The sequence below is a fragment of the Grus americana genome, chromosome 1, assembly GCF_028858705.1.
Source record: "Grus americana isolate bGruAme1 chromosome 1, bGruAme1.mat, whole genome shotgun sequence".
Lineage (NCBI taxonomy): Eukaryota > Metazoa > Chordata > Aves > Gruiformes > Gruidae > Grus > Grus americana.
The window spans coordinates 135,814,942-135,834,715 of NC_072852.1; the positions used below are offsets into that span (position 1 = coordinate 135,814,942).

Genomic DNA, 19,774 nt, shown 5'->3' on the forward strand with positions numbered 1-19,774 from the left:
CCAAGAAAACAAGCTATGGGCTATCAATTCAGATATGTAAGTAAAGAGCACAGCATTCTAGTTGCACACATTATTCAGTATTGGCACCAGTGGAGGGAATCTTGGATTTAACAAGTATCAATTGTCCATCGCGTGACAAAGAAAAACGGGGCAAATACACAAATTAAAACCCTACCGTATGTATGTGTCTTTCATCAATGTATATACTATATGTACATCAATCTTGCACAAAATGTTATTGAAGAGGCAACGAATCTCCCTGGCCAGCCAGAAACATGTATGCCTTAAGATTTGGCCTGTCCCACCATTAATATCAACAGCTGCAACTGGCAGAATGCAGGATACAACAGAATGGGAATCCAGGAAGACACTGACATAGTATATACATTTATTATTAAACAAAAACATTTAGCAAGTGGCTTTTGAGCAGCTAATCCTCATTTTCCAGACCGCTTATTATAAGTTTGCTCCTAAATCTGTTTTGGGCAATTCCAACAAGTTGTCCAAGACAAATCTACTATGGAGAGGGACATCTGTGCAGTGTGGACAAGAACCACTCAAAGCCAGTCAGGTACATGGCATGCAATCCCTCTTGATTAGTAGTATGGCAACAGTCACAGCCACCAGGCACTGACGGGGACTTGAATGGAACTTATGTTTATATTCCAGAGTCCTGCAAAATCCAAGCTTCTGTTTTCCATAATTGGTTTTAATGCTTTTGATACTCTGGAAACACTGTTATCCACTGATTTTCTAAAACCAAGCAAGTTATTTTCCTCCTTTCACAGCTGGCTGACAGTTCATTGAAGGTTTTTCATGCTAAGGAAAACCTCAGATTCATCCTTTGAATGATCCTGAGCCACAGTAAAAACAAAACATACTTAAAGATAATTTCACTGAGATATTGAAGCTTCAAGGCCTCTGATGGAGACACAGAACAGTTCCCTTGATTAAGCAAAGTAATCACTGACTCCAAGTTCAACATTATTAATTCAATTTCAAAATGGATTTTTTCTTCATTCCAAAACTACTAACATTCTTCTTGGATACCTAGATTCCACTGCACTTACACTCTCTGTATCTCCCCTAAGTAACTAGCCAAATGACCTGCTCCACTAGTTATTTACACCTGGCAAAACCTGGCTCTTCCAAGATGGATCCTAATAGGGGACAGAGCAGAAAGAGGATGAGAGTCTACTTATGGCTACTGTATTGAGTACAAAGGCTGAACAGATATGCTGTGCTCTTTACCTGTATTATGCCAGTTGCAAATATGATTATCTCTTCCCAAATATGTGGGAAATCAGAGACAACAAAGAATTGGAAGGAGGCAAAAAAAACCCAAAACACTTCAGTGGACAGTGGAAGGAATTTATTTGTGCAAGTCAGACACTGCTTAAAAAATAACAGGTCTGACAACACTAATACTGGTGAAGTCCTCTATCTTCAGAGACTCCAGTTGCCTCAAGAGGAGCCAAAGTTAACCACATCAAGTAAAGTTAAGTTCTGAGAAAAGATCAGTAAGTCATCTGTCTTCTGGTTGAAAAAATTCCTTGCTGCCAGAGAGATGCAAAATCCTGCTTTACTGTATGCACTGAAGAAACCTTTGGAAGGAGTATCAGGAGCACAATTTTTAGCCTGAGTATTTGCTAACAATGCTTCGAGATGATGACAGTTCTGAGGTTAAAAGTTCAAAACACCCACCAAGTGGCTAAATACCAAAGAGACTCAGTAGTTAGACAAAACATCTGCTGGTTCAAAATACAGAGCTTTCAATATGCAGAGATATAGCTGTTTTTCTGAAATTGTCAAAACCCTTGGAGTCCTTGTCAAGCAAGCTTACTCCTATTCTACTAGTTTATTTCTGTCATGGCATCTTACTACCACAGACAAATGATTTGGATAAGCTGCCTCCATGATTATGGAACTTAATGCTCCTAGAAGATGGGCAACATGGAGCACACTTGGTCAACAATCACTAAGTGGCAACAAGACCTTGCAGGACCAAGGCAGGATGAAGGATAACTCTAAGATTGTGTGCTCAACCATGCACTTCAGGAGGATATTTAGCAATGCCACAAGCTTGCTTCTTTCTTTAAAGACGTAATTAGCTATCAGGTAAGACTGTCTAAAGCACAGACAGGATACACAGGTCTAAGAAGGCGAAAAAGAACTTCCCCTCTACTGCAACAATAGGACAACACCGTGGGAGCTAGGCCCAGAACCACTGCTATACCCCAATTCAGATCCTTACTGAAGCCACTTCAGACATCAGCCTTTCCCTCAATGCCCACTCCTGAAGTTCAGCAATTTCAGCTTTCTCTAACATGAGAAAGTTCTTACACGAGACTGGGGAGTTTGGGTAGCAATTTTCCACGGAGAAAGAGGGTATCGTCTTTTCTTCAAGCGTCTTACGCAGAAGCGCTTTTTAAAGCCTGCTACTTTCAGTTGAATTAAAAAAAAAAAAATACAAGGCAACTTAGTCTTTATGTTCCCAAAACGCTCTGGCTACCAGAACTCTACTTTGAGTTTATATATAAAGGAACATGCCCTCTCCTACTATTGCTGAATCAAAGTCTGTCTTCTCTATACTGTTACTGTCATAACACCAAAAACACTTCAAGAAAAAAAAATTAAAAAGAAAAAGTAAAAATAACTCCTCTACAGTGGGCTTATTCTACTACCATAAATAGTCTACAGAAATGTTAAAGGACAAACATCCTCTTTCTGCAAATTCTATTATAAATATTATGCAAATTGATTTACTAGTTTTGTGAAAAATGACATCTTTTGTACACGATACTTGTGCTGTTTAATTATTTAGATTGCACTAGAATAGGATCCAGTTTCTGTCAAAGTAATACTGGATTGTAGCATACTCTTTGGAGCTCTAATATGCTCTGAAAAAAGAATCTTCTACAGCCCTCTCAAAATGCAGCACTACAGACAAAGGAAAAATAATTGCAATATGATTGTCTTTACTGAATTATAGCTTTGGAGTGGGATGAAAAATCTCAGAAGGCCACAAAACCTATTTTCTGTTCACAGAACTTGTTTCATAAACCAGCACAATCTCTAATTCATCAGGTGGGAAAAAAAAGAGTACAAAGAAGAATGACACTTAAAAAGTTTTTTTTTGTTTATTTTTAAATGTCTGAAAACCAAAGTATTTTCTAATGACTTGAAAGCAGATGAATGATTCAGAAAAGTTATTTCTGTACTTAAGACTACCAGATATCAAATTCTCATGAAGTTAACCCATTTTATCTTATTGTGATTTATAAATTATCATTGGCAGAACAATTTCAAGACACTTCACATCCACGAAGTGCCAACTCTCAACCCCGTGTGTTAATTTATATAGCCATGTCTCAATCTATCACAAAAAGACCATGAACTGTTAATATACTTACAGTTCCACCCATGTGAGGTGGCAGATACTCTCCACTGATGTATTCCTGCACATCGCTCTTGTTCGTGAACTTTAACATGCTTATTGCATCTGGGCCAAGCCAACCCTTCACAATTTTAAAAGCAGCTTAAAAAAAAAAAAACCAACAGGTAGACATAAATTGTCAGGAAAGGTTTTTTTGCAGTGCATTGGTAAACCTTATGGAACACAAGTGAGCTACATCCCATAGGATATGGCAGGATCTGCTCTGAAAGTATCTATTATAATGGGGATAAACAGTGCAAGGAAAAGTGTTCTATTAACAGAGAAAGTGTTTTATGGGCACATACTTTTCTATAGACAAATGCAGATAGACCGCAGACTTTCATGGAAAGAGCATCTTTGATTTAATAAGTTACCATTTTGTTGTCTTGAAATTTAGCCCAGGAAGTACTGAGGGGGTAAAAGCAATTTTATTTCCAAATCTGAGTGATGGAGTTTGGGAGAGATATGTATACACTCCTATTATTAGAAGTGTTTTGCTGCCTTAAAGGACACTTGTTTGAAACTACTCTGTAGATCTAAACACCATAGTTCTTTCTGTGACAGTAAAACAAATATGCAGAAAAATATAAAGCCAGCATAAAAATATATATTCATATGGTAAATACAGGAACATGTTATCCTGTAGATTATAATTAAAGATAATTCTTGAAGTACACACATCAAAACATACATAACTATCAGTGTCAGGCATCTGTCTTAAGTTGTGTATTCTAGTTTTTGACTGGTTATGTATCCATCATTTGTTGATGATAGTATTCCTAAATCACAAACAGATCTAGCTTTGAAAGGATTACAGTTGGAAACATTCAAGGAAAAGACTATTTATCAAGGTATCCCAAGCTTTAAAGACAACAGGATGAATATGGACTCCATTTAAAGTGTGATTCAAAATACAATACTAGAAGGAAAACCATAAAGTATGCAACCTACAAACTGACAGATTTAAAGATGCATGGTTAACAAATTCCACCATTCAGGTGTGCCTGCACAGAGCAGAAAAACCACCTCCTATCAATGCTAGTATTTTTAAAAAGTTACCATGATCAAAAAACCCAAAACCAACAAACCAAACAACTCACCATTCATTATCCATGGCATTTCAAAGATCACTATCTTTGCTGAAAAGACAAAAAGAAAGGGAAATAATCTGAATATCAAGTGTTACATATTTCTCTGTTTAAGAGCAACTACAGCAATAATGGGCATGTAAAAGTGTGAATAGTTATTTTTAGAAACTTCCATGTTCACTTCCTTGTAGAAGCAATTTTGTATAATTGTTTTTAACATGTATAAACCTATTTCCATTAATTATAAAAACATTAGGTGTCCATTTTATTAACTGTTTTCCAAGCAAAGTTATATGCTGTTTATATACTTCTCTGGGATACTACTCTTCTGACATACTGTTAACAATAAGTAATCACCCCAAATAAGGTGGAGAAAGGTAAGATCTCAACTTGACCTAGAAAAGCAACTATTGAATGAAAAAAAGTTTAACACATATTCACCACCTCTTCTTCCCAAAGAAGCAAATAGCAAGAGTCTTTGTAAAGCTACATTTTTTCAAGCTTTCAGACTTCTTTGCTAAAACAGAGTTAGTACGACTCAGAAGAGTCCCAAAATTTTTCTCTTGAATGTCAAAAAAACAATACCATAATGTTGCACTTGCCTTTGTTTGATATTTGATCAGAGTTTTGAACTCTGATCAGCAAGCTGAAATCTAATATTCAGAGTTTAAGCAGTTGCTGTACAGAGTTTCAAGGTTCACAGACACATTTTCACCTAGAATTTTAAAGTCTGTGAGATAAGCTGGCAAAAACTATTCAGTGTTCGCCTATCCATAAAAAAATAGCAGGCAAGTATACAGGTTTTTCCAAGTGTGCACATAAACATGCCTTAATCTGTTCAGACTAAACCATTGCTCCCTATAATTTTCCGTAGCAATTCATTTTTTGTCCCCTGAAGACTCCTAAACGATACAGACTGTCAAGCAAGTCTGCAAAGCTCCTACCCAAGTAACAAGGAGCAAAAGAAACAAACCAGTTCAGCTCTACTAGATGTTTATATCCATTTTTAATCTGTAAAAACAGGTCTTAGATTCTTATTTCATGAAAAGACAGTTAATTTTTGATGAACATAAAGCTTATTTACAATACAAAGTTGTGCTGACTTATGAGCACAAAAATATTCTGAATCTGTAACGTCCATGTGTTCCATGTGGTTACCACATAAAGCATATGCAAAAAGACTTAAGGTCTCCCCCACAATCTGCAACTTTATTAAGTCATCTTATTACACAAATCTACAGTGCTTAAGATGCAATATACAATACTTACTGAGAAAGTTTGGGTAATAATCTGTAAAACAGTTGACAATAAACCGAACAAAATCCAAGTCCTAAAATAAAAGCACAGAGTAAATGCAATGTAAATCAAAAGATTAAAAATACAAGCTTAGTTAAGCTAAGGCATTTATTGAATAACACAAGATACTTATATTGTAATCCTCTATATTCAAATTTTACACAGACTACAAACATCATCCAAACTCAATGCAATGCTTTTCACTTCATTAAATGGCTGCAAGATTGTGGTCAAAACTTAGCTTTATGATGTAAGAAAGAAGTCAACAGACCTATTATCAATGCAGTAAGTTAAGTTTCTAAACTACTGCAGAGTATCAACAGGATATAAGCTGTAATGGAAAGAAATAGGAAAAATACACCGTTAACCCTAGAGAAGCTTGATATTATCTTAAAGCCTTACAAGAAAGAACACTAAACATACTGAAGTTTCCCTTCAGTAATTTGTCACACATATTGTTCAATATAATACCGCACCCAGGATCTTTGGGAGGAAAAAAGTTCCTTTTAAGATATTTGTTGGTTTTAGTATTAGTTTGTGGTACGCAGAGAAATTGCGGGCAGAGGCAGCACCCAAAGAGCTGCTTGCATACCACCCATTTTCAGGGTGCTTCCATCCAATAAGCAGCTGTACAGAAATAGTACAGCCAAGTCTCCACTGCAAAATCCAGGTATAACAGAACTGACTACACAGTAAAGGGCAAAAAAGACTTTTTATGAAACAAGTATAGATAAAGAGATACCTTAGCACAATAAAAGTACTTTGGTTAGGTGGGAAGCCTGCCACAAATACTCATACTTTCCCCAGTTCTTCTAGCAGGAGCGACCACTACTACAAAGGAGACTTTCAGAAATAGTACAAACTATATTGCTGACGGAGGATCCAAAGCCTGTCGTAACAGTTGAAACGCTATGGGGAACAGGCTCCTAAAGTGATGTAAACATGCTGTAACATTTGCAAATAGAGAGAAAAAACTAACACCTTGTATAAGAGGATTACTCACAACCTGAAAGCTTTATTAGTAGCTTCAGTAACTTGAGACTAACTGAAAGCTTGGTTATGTCCAGAGGCAGAAGGTAGCCTTTAATAGAAGGCATTTATCTCAACTAGCTGTTACTGGTATCAAATGCAGTATCTTTCATTTAATAGCATAAACATAGTGATAGATTTCCAAGCAGTGATTAGAATCTCCTGTGCATTAACAAGGACACTGCTCTTTATTCCACTGCCTAACCAAAAGCGGCACTGTCAGATATTAGGAGGATGGATCCATTATTTTGATGGAAGCCTGGAATTAGAAGTACAGATTTCAGCAGATCATTCAATAACTGAATCTATTCTAGTTACCTGAATTGGTGCAACAAGGCATAAGCTATCAGAATTACCTGGCTATATACCAGTAATAAAAGCTGACGTAGTACGTGACCATAGCGATGGAACAAATAAACGAGCCATGTTCTGCAAAAGGACTCAGAAATCCAAGTTCTTTTAGGATAAAATTTGTCACTTACTCTACATGGCTACAAACAGCCATTAAAAAAAATATTCCTGTTCTGTGATAAACATATTAACTACAAAGCAAGACTGCACAATGGGACCCTTAGGGATAGCACTTGCTGAGATTGTGTCTCTGGAGTCTCAAAGACACTGGAAAGAAGATGCTTCAGGATATGCTCCTTAAAAGCCAAATCAAGTTGCTCCTTCAAATCAAGGAAATTATTACAATCCTTTATTCTTGTTATATAAGACTATGGCTCCAGTACTATCTTTAGGAGTATGGATAGGCAGCTCTCAAGGCACAGGTAAGAGCACCAATCCTGCCTTGCAAAACTGAATTACACCATATTCATCTGTCAAAATATCTTCTCGAACGCTTGTGGCCCTGTACTGCACAGCTTCAAGGTCCTAATGCAACATCAACCATCTTGTCTGGAAAAGGAAGAAAACAAGCTTTTTTTTTTTTTTTTTTAAACTTATATTTAAATGCATTCCTGCCACACCACCAACAAAAAAACCCCAAACAAGATACAAGTTTTAGCCATTCCTGTAAGAATAACAGGACAGCATGGCATTTCCTAAGAAAAATTTCAATATTCTATAGAAATAAGGGGGGGGTTTTTTAACCTACAGACAATCTATGAGATTTTTAGTTATTAAACCTATAATATGTAACAATAGACAAGGTCTCCATCTTGTAATCTAAACCAGCCTAGATTCTTCTCCTGAAGGTAGGTGCTAAAAATGTACTGTTATCTGCTGAACTCAGCTGAGGAGAATGATTGAGAACTTCATAGATTTTCATCTACCTACATTAAAATTACTGAAACATCACCTCCACCCACCCCTCCAAAAAAAAAAAAATATCCTGATTTTAGGTTAAGTTGATGGTCAGTAAAAATGCAGGGGGTGATATTGTTCTAAACAAGCTTCTACAAAGCAAATCTCAAAGATACCTGTAGTAAACTATGGGTATGCATTTATGCTTTCCTTATAAAGTTACTAATAGGTAGAAAACCAGACCTAAAGGAAAAGATATAACAACATACATTCACTCTTAAATCTATGTAAGTTTAAAAAAGGCATTTCCAAATTTCAGAAGAGGACCTCAACTAATAGGTAAGCTGCAGCTTCATTCTCTGCCTTTAACCAGATCCAGTTCTACTGGTAGTGTTAGTGTATCATTCAGACTATATTAACAGCAACTGTAGATAAAGCTGTCCACAAGCTGATGCTCAGATTCATACCAAAAAGGATCACCCCCACCCCAACTTGCTGAATGTAAAGACTTATTGTAAAGATAACATAAAACAAAGATTGCACCTGGTACACTTAGTTCTAAGTAAATCTAGTGGTCCAGATATAGAGCAGAACTTCTGCCCTGTAACAGCAGCAGCTTTTGAACCAGGAGATTTTAATAAGACATAGCTAAATCCAACTAAGGAACAATCACAGTAGCAAAATGTGTATTAAAAAGTTTCTAGAAAATATACAAAAAGTCCAGATGACAGCATGCAACTAGTCGATGTACTGATGAGTTTTGAGAAGGGAAAAGAAAATATTGGCATCAAAAATTCCATGTCAAAGCAAGGGAAGTGAAAAGGAATTGCAAAAAAGAAAACCCACAGCATACAATTGACAATTCTGTCTTCAACAGCAATATATTTATAAAAACTCCACAAGGAGCAGTTTGTCATTTTGGTCCTCATTGATGTGCTGACACATATGACATGAATATCAATGGACATCAGCAAGAGATCCCTATTTTTTAAAGTAAATACTTAAGGGAACCAAATGTATTTCTTGTTTCATAGGTTAAAATCCATCATCTCAGAAAAACTGTTCACAAGGAATATGTACTAAGGCAATTGCTTGCCTCCTGAAACAAAAAAAATAGCATATTGAACAGAATCTCTAGCTCAGACTAAGAGAAACCTCACCCTACGTGCTACAATGTTGATGGTCTCACACTACCGACTCAATATAGTTTAGCATCTTTCAAAGAAATGCAGGTGTATGGATGCCAAGTTACAATGGGTTCGGATAGTGTGCAAGAATCACTGAAGCAAAAGCAAACATGGAGTGTCCTTGAACACTATGAAATTCCAGAGGTCATGTAAAAAGATACTTGTGTGCTTTGTGAAAGCTTTACTGAAAATGAAAGCTACTCAACTACCGGTTTTCTACAGTAAGAACATTCCATGGGGAGGAGTTTGGGGTAAAAGTTAACATTTTACAATGTCTTCAGTGTCAGTTATGACCAAAAAGGCAATATAAATAAAGTTTTGAAAATTCAAAACCCCACAAATCACATTCTTTAAATCTTCCATTTTTCCATATAGGCACAGAACTTGAGAACAGTTAAGGCCACCAATTCAGGAATAGTTCTTAAATACATTTAAGTTTCATGTTAACATATATGAACAATTCACTAAATTCCAATTAACATTTAAACTTAGACATTGCCTGAAGTTTACTTCAGGCAGGGAGTTAATCTAGTGTAAAACTACAATAAATCTCTAAGTAATTCTCAAAGTAGACTACTGACTTGACACATGACTAATTGGTATGGAATTAAGTTTTTTTTTTCCCCCATTTATTTCAAAATACCTAGAACATGGATTTTCAAGTACTTAATTCTGAAATGTTTTTTACATTAATGCAACTTTGAATTTTGTAAATTATTGTACAAGCAGGAAAATGTTTTTCAGAATAGTTTCCAAAACTAGTAATATTCCTCTTGGCCTCTTTAATGACTCAGTTCTACAATTATGTCCAAGGCAAAGGTGAAATCCTACTCTTAAAATCATTAGTTTTCTTATATAAATGTAACCTTTCGAATAATTATCACTTTTACAGAAGTGATTGAGCTACGCTGCTCCTCCTTGATTTTGCAGTCCTCAGGAACATCTAGAAATACATAAAAACTTCTGCTAAGAGAAACGTCTCCTCTTCTGAATGAAAAGTTGGAATCTCTCATTTATGTAAGGTCAAGCTTGGAGGGAGCAGTCTTCAGTAAAGCTGAAAGGTTGGGCAAGTAACTGAAAAAGGGGGCAAAGATATTATTCCTTAAGTATAAACTTGAATCTGATAGACTTCTGGCTTGTAGGCCTATATCACATCTGTTCAGACACACTCATTTTTTCTGTATCTCTACACAGCAACAAATACAGATTTCTTCACCATATTAGTCTCATCATTGTAATAACATGTTTTTTTACTAAAAGACAGACTTGGGCTACATTTGGTCAAGATGAATACTGGAAGCAATGTCTACTTGATGAACTGCTTTTTTGCATCCAGCTAACTTCTCTTCACAACAAAATTAAATGAGTTGAGAGAGATGCATGCAGGGACTTAAGAAATGAACACAATTTAAATATACAGCATACATAGCATAGAGGAGAGAGAGGCAGGACCAAGATCAGAATTGTCAACTGAAGATGCTGACTTGTCAGAACAGATCATCATTCTTAAAGATCTCAGCCACTGCATCTAAGGGTTTTAATGCTTCACCATCACCCCATTTTTCCATCCTTCAGTCACCAAACTAAAAGCAAGTTTTCAGGGTGCTGTACAAGACTTAAGTTTAATATGTAACAAAAAGTTTTGTAAACTGCTTATGTCACAGGAAGAAGCCCTACATATCACTGATGTAACTAATTGTTAACTAGATGTCAGGGACTGCACAAGGACTCCCTTTTTTCTGGGGACATAAGTTAAACAATTCCGAAAGCAAATCATAAAAACGGAATAAAAATACTTACTATGTGACTGATTCCAGTTTCAGCCATATCAAATACTACTGTTAAGGGCTTTCCATGATCTCTCTTGGCATAATGTTCTAACCAAAAAGCTACCAGTTTCTTTTTCTCAAGTTGCTGTTTAGGATCTCTTACATGATGTTTCACTCTGAACCAAACTTGTGAGAAGAAAGAAAAAACAAAACACACACAACATTTGAAACAACAGATTCAAATCAACAGAAAACATTATGCAAATAACCATACAGGATGAACTTAAATTTGTTAACACCTCTGAATTTCTCTTACATTTTTACTGATTTTGTGGCCACTGAACAGCCAGGAAAACAACTGCATACCTTTCCACACACTTACCTTTTTCCTTGCTCACATTTTTATACCAGAACTTTTTCAAAATTGAAAATACAAATAATTACAGCACAGAAGAAACAGTAGAGTAGAAAAAACACTTATGTATTTAAAGACTACTTATCTAGATTATCACTTCATAATTTCAAATTAAATCACATAGTCCTCATATGATATTATGTTCTGCATTATTGTAATTATTGTTGTGATTGTGAAATTTATGTTTCTTTTTCTACCTAGGTTTTCTAAAGCATTGTAATTGATGTGTTTTGAAAATTTACTTATACTTTTTATATAATTCATAATGTGTGTAACAGACCTTTCTAAAATAAAAGTAAAAATCCAGATGATGAGCAACATCATGCAAGTGAAAGCCCAATACATACCCTTCTGGAATAAGAAATGAGATATGCAGAGACAATTTTTCCATGAAAAGTATCATATTTCAAAATAACAGATTTTATAAAAAATGTCTGAAACCAAATTACTGATTATACAATGAAGTGATAAAAGTATTATTCGGGGCAGCAATATAAAAAGCAACCTTCATTTTGGGTACCTCCACAAAATCAAAGTTAGACAATCCCTGAAAATAATTGTAGATACACTCTAATGTTTTTCTCCCTGAAACCTGGAAAGTCTTACTAAAAAGAGATTTCTTCTCCATGTCTTTTATTTTTTTATTTGCAATTGGAAGTATTTTATTTCTTGTGTAAAGAAACAAAACCTTTTTTTTTTTTTTAAACATAGCATATTAACTAGATGCTCTAAGTTCAGAATTTCAAAAGAAATACCCCTGTTCAAACACAGGACTCTCATGAGAGTAACCAATAATTCTTGAAGAACTTCTTCATACTTTAAAAAGTATATTTTACATAATAGAGTATGGAGCATGTGGCCCAAGAAACACATTTCTCAGATGTTGACTAGCCAGGAACTCTTAACTAAAATACAATCTGAATTTGCATACCAAGTCAGATATTCTGACCCAATCAACATTCACAGAAGAAACACTTCAGGTATGGAAAAATGAGACATTAGTTATATTTCAGTGACAATAAAATCAGAAATCATTATTTGCCCAACTTACATGTTCTTGTCATGAAAATTGCATAATTTTCTCAGTCCAAGCACTGATGCAAGAAAGTACCCCCACCCTCAATCTCACTAAATTGAGCCACCCAGTATAATCATGCTCAGCTTTCTAAAGGCTATAAAGAGGCATCACCACTGCTCATCCCTGAATACTTACCTTGCAGGCTAGAAGAAAATCATGGAGCATAACAAAGCAACAATTTTTCATACAGCACTGATATCTTACAAGGATAAGAAAAGGAACAGTTTGAGAAAATACAGCCATAGAATAAAAGCTGTATTTTTCTGGTCAAGATTTTTTTTTTTTTATTAAAACTAGCACATTGGTGTTTAAAGCACAGTCATTTCAGTAAAAGATTGGATTGGTAGTGTATTTCTGGCAGTACAAACTAGCCCTTGTAAACTAAGGAAAAAGCAGAATTTCGGATTTAAATGTTTGGTTTTTTCCAAGGTTCAATATTGTTGTTTGGAAAGCCTCATGAGTGATTTGTTTTAAAAGCTTCTTTTGCCTCACAGGATTTAAGTAAATACATGAGATGTTATATCAGAATCATTTACAGAAAATAGCGCCCATCAATTACACACTGTTAAAGGACTTCAGGAGTATTTCAGGCAATATTTACTGTTTCCCTACAAATCTTGCTCTTTAGTTACTAAAAGTTAATTAGACAACTTGAGTTCATTCTCCAGCAATTCTTCGCTGTCCATGCTGTTACTGAACATTCCAATGACACCAGAAAAAAATAAAAAACCTAACACCAAAACAAGATAAGAAAGCCATTGCAGACATCCTATGAACCACTGCAAATATGCAAGAATGTGGGCTGCTAGAAAAGCCATGACAATGCACTGTAATAATGAACATTTATACTAGTCGTATACTCATCACAGTAGATACAGAAACAATGCAGTTCAACAGGAAAGTTAAAAACTGCATTATAATTAGGATAAAGGTTAATGATTCTTAAAAACTGCTGATAAAGTGTCCTCATTCCACTTCTGTGATCCAAAAAGATACTCAAAGTTACTTCTCATAATTTTTAGTAAAAACAGTTGCCAATATGTACCTACTATTTTTAAAATGTTTATTTTTCAAAACAGATGCTAAAATGCTGGAAACAAAATAATGATTGATGACTGAAAATAATATATTCTGTGTAACTTACATAATTTATAGCCCTCTTTATCATATCCATGCAGAAAGAGAGAACCATTTTCAAATAACCATTTTGGAAGGACAGATTCTGTCAAGTCTGCAAAGCCAAATGAAAGATTATTTCAGTAATCGTATTAATCACATGGTAACTTAACAGAAGTCACTAAAAATGCAGAAGTCTAGCAACAAAATACAAAAATGTCTTATAAACCACCTTCCAAGGCCTTTACTAAATGAATACAAATATTGAGCTCATTTGAAATCTTTACTATCTTCTTCCTCTCATGCTGTAGAGTAGGATCTATTTAGGAAGAAATAAGAATAAAATATTGATGTAAAAAATGCTGCAAATGTTTATTTTTGCTCATATCTGCAACCCCCCTTGCTCTATCCCTTAATTCAGATTGCTCACCTACAATATACAACAGGACAAGGGGTAATGGGTTTAAGCTGAAGGAGGGTCGATTTAGATGAGATGTTAGAAAGAAATTCTTCACTGTGAGGGTGGTGAGGCACTGGAACAGGTTGCCCAGAGAGGTTGTGGAGGCCCCCTCCCTGGAAGTGTTCAAGGCCAGGCTGGATGGGGCTTTGGGCAACGTGGTCTAGTGGAGGGTGTCCCTGCCCATGGCAGGGGGGTTGGAACTAGATGATCTTTGAGGTCCCTTCCAACCCAAACCATTCTATCATTCTATGATTGATTCTAAAACATTCTCATAGCACAAAACCCAGATCTATTCTACCTTGGGTGTCAGACCAGCACTACTATGATAAACAACAGAGCCCTGGTTTTTTGTGGGGTGTTTTTGTTGTTTGGTTTGAAGGACTCCATTCAAGTAAATGCACAAAGACAAAACAAGAGACAGCTGCCTGCCTTCCTGTTAAACAATCTTTCAATAGACATACAAACCACAACAAAACAGTGCGGCAGTGCTGGTCAACATAAAAAAAATTATAACTATTGCCTTTTAAGTGAATAGTAAAACTTTTTCTAAGCTCTCTGTTGTACCTACAAAAGGGGCTTAATGAAGCTACATATAGAAGTCTGGTTTAGATCAACAGGAAAGCAACAAACACCATCAAAATCATTATATAACATAGCTTACCATTAACTGTATACTCTTTCCTCCACTGAAAGCTTTCATCAATCATCTTTAATGTATCATCCACAACATCGTGACGCCAAATCAGGAAATTTTCAACCCATTTATCATCTTGCTGAAGTCTTTCCACATCTCTAGAATCGTATTTATCTGATTTATCTAGCAAATAAATTGTAAGAATATAGCATTTGCTATGAAAACACGAAAAATATTTGTCAGGTTTCAATATTAGCATCTACTAGGTACATAGGATTTCTTTTGCAGTCTCAAAGTTAAACAAAGCGTAGCATGAGAAATTGATTAAAAACATCCATCTACTGTGATGATATTTAAGAACACTACAAGATTACTCTCAAAAAAACATTTTATGTGATTCTTAGTCAAAGAAAAAACATTAGAAAACAGGAAGGTGTGTGTAGGGCAGGTGTAATTTGTCTAAAACCAGGTTTCTATAAATAACATAAATTAGCATATAGTCTAAGAAAAAGTATAGTGATGAATGTATATATTAAGCATCACTAGTTCAAGCTGGAGTTCTCAACTAATAGGTACCAGCATGCCAGACCATGAAATGTAAGAGAACACATGTTAAAATAACTGGGTTTGACCACACACTATCACAGCATTAAACAATTGTCTTCTTTAAAAAGGTTACATATTCTACACTTTTTATAAAGCATTACCTTACTAAACAAAAACTACATGCAACTCCAGAGCAGTACAAAACCCCCAAGCCTCAAACTCTTCTTGTATCAGGTTAGCAACAGGATAACAGGTTAACATCCTTTAGGAAGTACTTCAGATGAAACAGGACTGGCTGCTGCTCCTTTTTCTTTTTAATTATTTTTTTAAACAAGATAGTTTGTAAAATACAAATACCTAGTGGATCTATTTGTACTGTAGATATGCTTAAACAAGGCTCCATTTTTAGATCAATGCTCCTTTCTGAGAAATCTGCATTATGGGGATGTAAATCAAGTAAGACCCCATGATAGAAACAGGCTTCTGAAAGCAACAGACACTGATATACTTTTTTTTTTCTCCAAACTACTAAAAAACCATAAGTTCTTAAAACTATTCACTTGAATTTATTTGTGATTAGCATAAAAAAAAATAAGGCTGGTTGTTAATAAAAGTGTTAATTTTCACATCCTGACAGAGGAATAGTCTTTCCAGCAGCAATAAATTCAAAATAACTACTTTTAGGGCCACCATAATTAAAATAACTATTTAGAACTGTGACTGGATGGTTTAGGTATGCATATTTCAATCAGACCTCTGAACTGAGGAAGAAAAATACACTATTAAATTCTTCTAATATTATGAGTTTTACTGTCCTACATACAAAAATATAACTTATTTTACTTGTCTTTCAATTTATACTGTTTCCTGTCACAAATTAGTCAATATAACTGTAAGAATATATCCATTTTAAATGTGCCCATCCGCTATGAGTTACTATAGTTGCACTCCCCTAATGCAGCCCTTTGCATCCACGTGCTTCTCACATGCATTATCGACTCAGTTCCTTCACTGGGTTTCAAATTTCTCCTTCCTTTGATCCTGTCCCACTACCTTATCTTGTTCTTTAGCCAAGCCTACAGTCAAGTCCCACTTTCCTTAATCTTAGCCCCTACTAGCTCCTCTATGCCCACAAGCCTCCAATCTACTACAAACTCTGTTACTCTTTCAGTTCCTTCTCTCATCATTTCCATATTTGCAGACTGCTCATTCCCTATATTCTAAGCCCAGAAAAGTGAACACTCAGCACAAGACCAAAATGCTACTTAACTTCTCTGTAGCTCCAGGTCAACCACAGAGGGAACAAGTTGCAAAGATTGAGTATTAAGTTTTGTAAAATCTCAACTGCTGATTTGAAGTTTGATTATTCCCCCAATGATTTACAATTTGGACAGTTTTGGCTGAGAAATGCTAGCAGTACCTAGTTTCAAGTTAAAAATAAAAAAAAAAAAAATTAACATTGGAGAGGATTTCTGCAGGTTAATTCAGTCCTAACTCCTGCTCACAGCAAGACTAATTTCCAAGGTCAAACAGGTTGCTAAGTATCTTTTTCAGTCAAGTTTTGAAAACTCAAAAGGCCTCTCTGTGTAACACGCATTCCAACCCAAATCCCCTTCAGAGATACTGTCATGTACAGTAACTAAGCCGGCACATCCACAGTCTGCTAAAGTGAGAGAAAAGCACTGGATTCTCTTAGCCATCATATACCAGTTATTCTATGCTATGGATTATTCAATATGGCACAATGGCTATTCAAGCCATTTTAACTACTCATAGCCACAGCAAACTAGGACTTTGCAAGAGCAAAGATTTACTTCAACATCAGTATTGCATGTCTCTAGCACCTGAGCTACCTTACTTCAACTTGGTTTAATAGTCCCTAACACATACTAGCTTCCAGCTAAGCGGTTAATCAATCAGCCAAGTACTTCTCTGAAATCAATCCCATGTATATCCTATTGGTATAAGGGATTTGAGTATTGTGTCATTAAAGAGAAAAACCACACACCACGAGGTAAAAACTAACAGAAGAATGTTTCACACTGCTTTTTGAGGCTCTCTTTGCTCTCAACATGTATTTGAAAGCAGAACTGCCAGAATGACAGAACAGTGCATCTTGTATCAAACAATAATTTTAAAAAGTCACATACGTGGGACATACCTCAGAACACACATTTCTGGGCCACTAACAAGTTTTCCCAAATTCTGAACTTAAATTACTATTTTTTAAATAATATCTAACTTATTAATATTTTAAGGAAGAGAGGAATGGGAGAAAATGTTTTATCCAAACTTCCAACATCAATGAAAAGCAAGCTGGATTCAGAGATAGGGAAAGTTGAAGAAAATTAAAGTATTTTTCCTCTCTTCAGCAACTAAATTCTCAACAAGATGACACATGTAATCTAAATTCACATATATACTACAACACACACTAAACTGGGAACAATTAGTCAAATTCTGCCTCCACGGGCTCTTGCAGGATGCCAGTATTTCAATCTAACAAGACTGACAGAACAGGAGTACTGATTACTGTTTAAACCTTACCTGATTTATCCAATTCTTGCTACAAAATAAACCGTAGAATGAGATTGTGAACCCAAAAAAAGGTGTTTTCTCTCACACATACAAAGCAGAGTGATATGAAATTGCTGGAGTCCTCCCAATAATCCAGTCATTGAAAGTATATCAATTCAGAGGAAGAATTCCTCTTCAAATTTGTGCACTTCCCATAATTCTATGGACATCTGGAAACTTGTTTTCAAACTATGCTGTGAAATAATCTGAATGTTTCTAATTTTAAATCACTCGTGGAACACTTGACTGCAGTTACTGGATTATTAGAAGTTTCTGGAGTAAAACAGAGTTAGTCGAAAGAAATTAGACCTTTGAGGTTCTCAACACATAATTTAAATACATCCTGCACAACAATTAAGAAGCCAAAAGGAAACAGAAGTTGAGGGGCACCCAAATGGAAATTCAGCTGAAATTATACACTGAAGTATCTTACCTCAGTCTCCAAGCTTAACCACTTCAGATACCTCTAAACATATAGCGATGCTTTTCTCACTAGAAAATTAAGCACCTGTTTCTTCACACCTGCAGAACTGCCACTAAGATGGCGAGACCCCATCTACTCAGGGAGATGGACATCTCTATAATTAAGTCCATAACAAACAGAATTTCATAAGGTATTTGGAACACACCTCACTCCAAAAGTAACACAAGGAACAGCATTCACAGCTACTTCTGTTCAGAAAGAGCTAGTGAAAGCCACATATGTACCAGCAGTGCCACACTTTTGTGAAACAATTGTTAAGACAACTGTCCAGAAGCTAGGAAACCTGGTTCCTCCCTCAGCCCAAGAAATTAAAACCTTACTATAATCCCAGAATAGTTCCACAGCCAGAAGAAGAGGTGAAACTGGGACACTGCAAGTGTTTTCTATTGAATTGATAAGCTGTGTAGAAACTGAACAAAACTCAGACAAGCAAGAGAAAGCATAATCTGCCTAGCAAATTTGATATTTACCAGAGCGCATTAAAACCAAATTCTAAGTTATATATGAGGGAGTAACAGTGACAACAGCAAGGAGAAGATGCCAAAATTAGCTCTTCATTCCCACAGCTAAAAGGCATCCAGGAAAATCTGAGTGAGCAAAAAGAGTGAAACCTTCAAAGTTCTGTCTGAGATCTGGTCAAAGTTCATCATTTTATTTAACCTTATTTTTAAAATAGCTGCTTAAAGATACTTTCATTTCCTCATTGAACATTTGGGGTCAAGGGAAAAGACAGAAAAAGTTCTGTTTGAACAGCAGCTTCTTCCTATTACTTGCCTTCCTTTTCTTCTTGTGTAAATGAGGAATTCTGTTCTTTCTATGACCACGTTCTGTCCTATTAATAGTTGCCTTCTTCAAGCTGAGAAACTTATGGTGAAACTCTGACTTAATTACTGTCTTCCAACATAAAGCAACCTGAATAACATAGGACAACAAAAAACTAAACAAACACAAGTTTCATGCAACACTTTCAGTGGAAGAATTAATTAAATTCTTTGACGCATAAATTGTAACATCCCCTCTCTTCACATTTATTTTTTTTTCGGTGCTATCTACATTACCAGGAGATCAATGCTGTACTGCTGTGTTTTCTTCTGGCATTCACAGAAATTTGAGAATATTCAACAATAATATGGAAGACAGACTACAGGACTGGAAAACATGCAGCACAGCTAAGTCCTGCACTAAATTAATCCAAAGAAGTTCACAATTCACAACCTGTAAGAACGACTCCTCCCTTCAGGAAGAACTCTTATCTAGAAAAGAAACATTACAGAACAAGTCATACACAAAGCTAAGTAGAGATAGTAACTATATACTTGTGAATAGAGGAAAAAAACCCACTTCATTGTACAGAAAATTGGAAAAAAACAACTTAGCATGTCAAGTGTCAAAAGTCTCTCAATTTAACTAC

At 35.5% G+C, this 19,774-nt stretch overlaps 1 protein-coding gene across 2 annotated transcripts in view; it reads right to left on the bottom strand.

Annotated features, from left to right (window-relative positions):
- MOSPD2 (motile sperm domain containing 2) overlaps positions 1-19,774 on the bottom strand; it is a 38,247-nt gene that overhangs the window by 14,169 nt on the left and 4,304 nt on the right. For both annotated transcript variants that reach the window (XM_054849893.1, XM_054849904.1), the window contains exons 3-8: positions 14,784-14,939; positions 13,691-13,777; positions 11,085-11,239; positions 5,794-5,854; positions 4,537-4,575; positions 3,414-3,538 (exon numbers count right to left, since the gene is read on the bottom strand). In XM_054849893.1, coding sequence (XP_054705868.1) covers positions 3,414-3,538; positions 4,537-4,575; positions 5,794-5,854; positions 11,085-11,239; positions 13,691-13,777; positions 14,784-14,939 — 623 coding nt within the window. The remainder of the gene's footprint in view (positions 1-3,413; positions 3,539-4,536; positions 4,576-5,793; positions 5,855-11,084; positions 11,240-13,690; positions 13,778-14,783; positions 14,940-19,774) is intronic.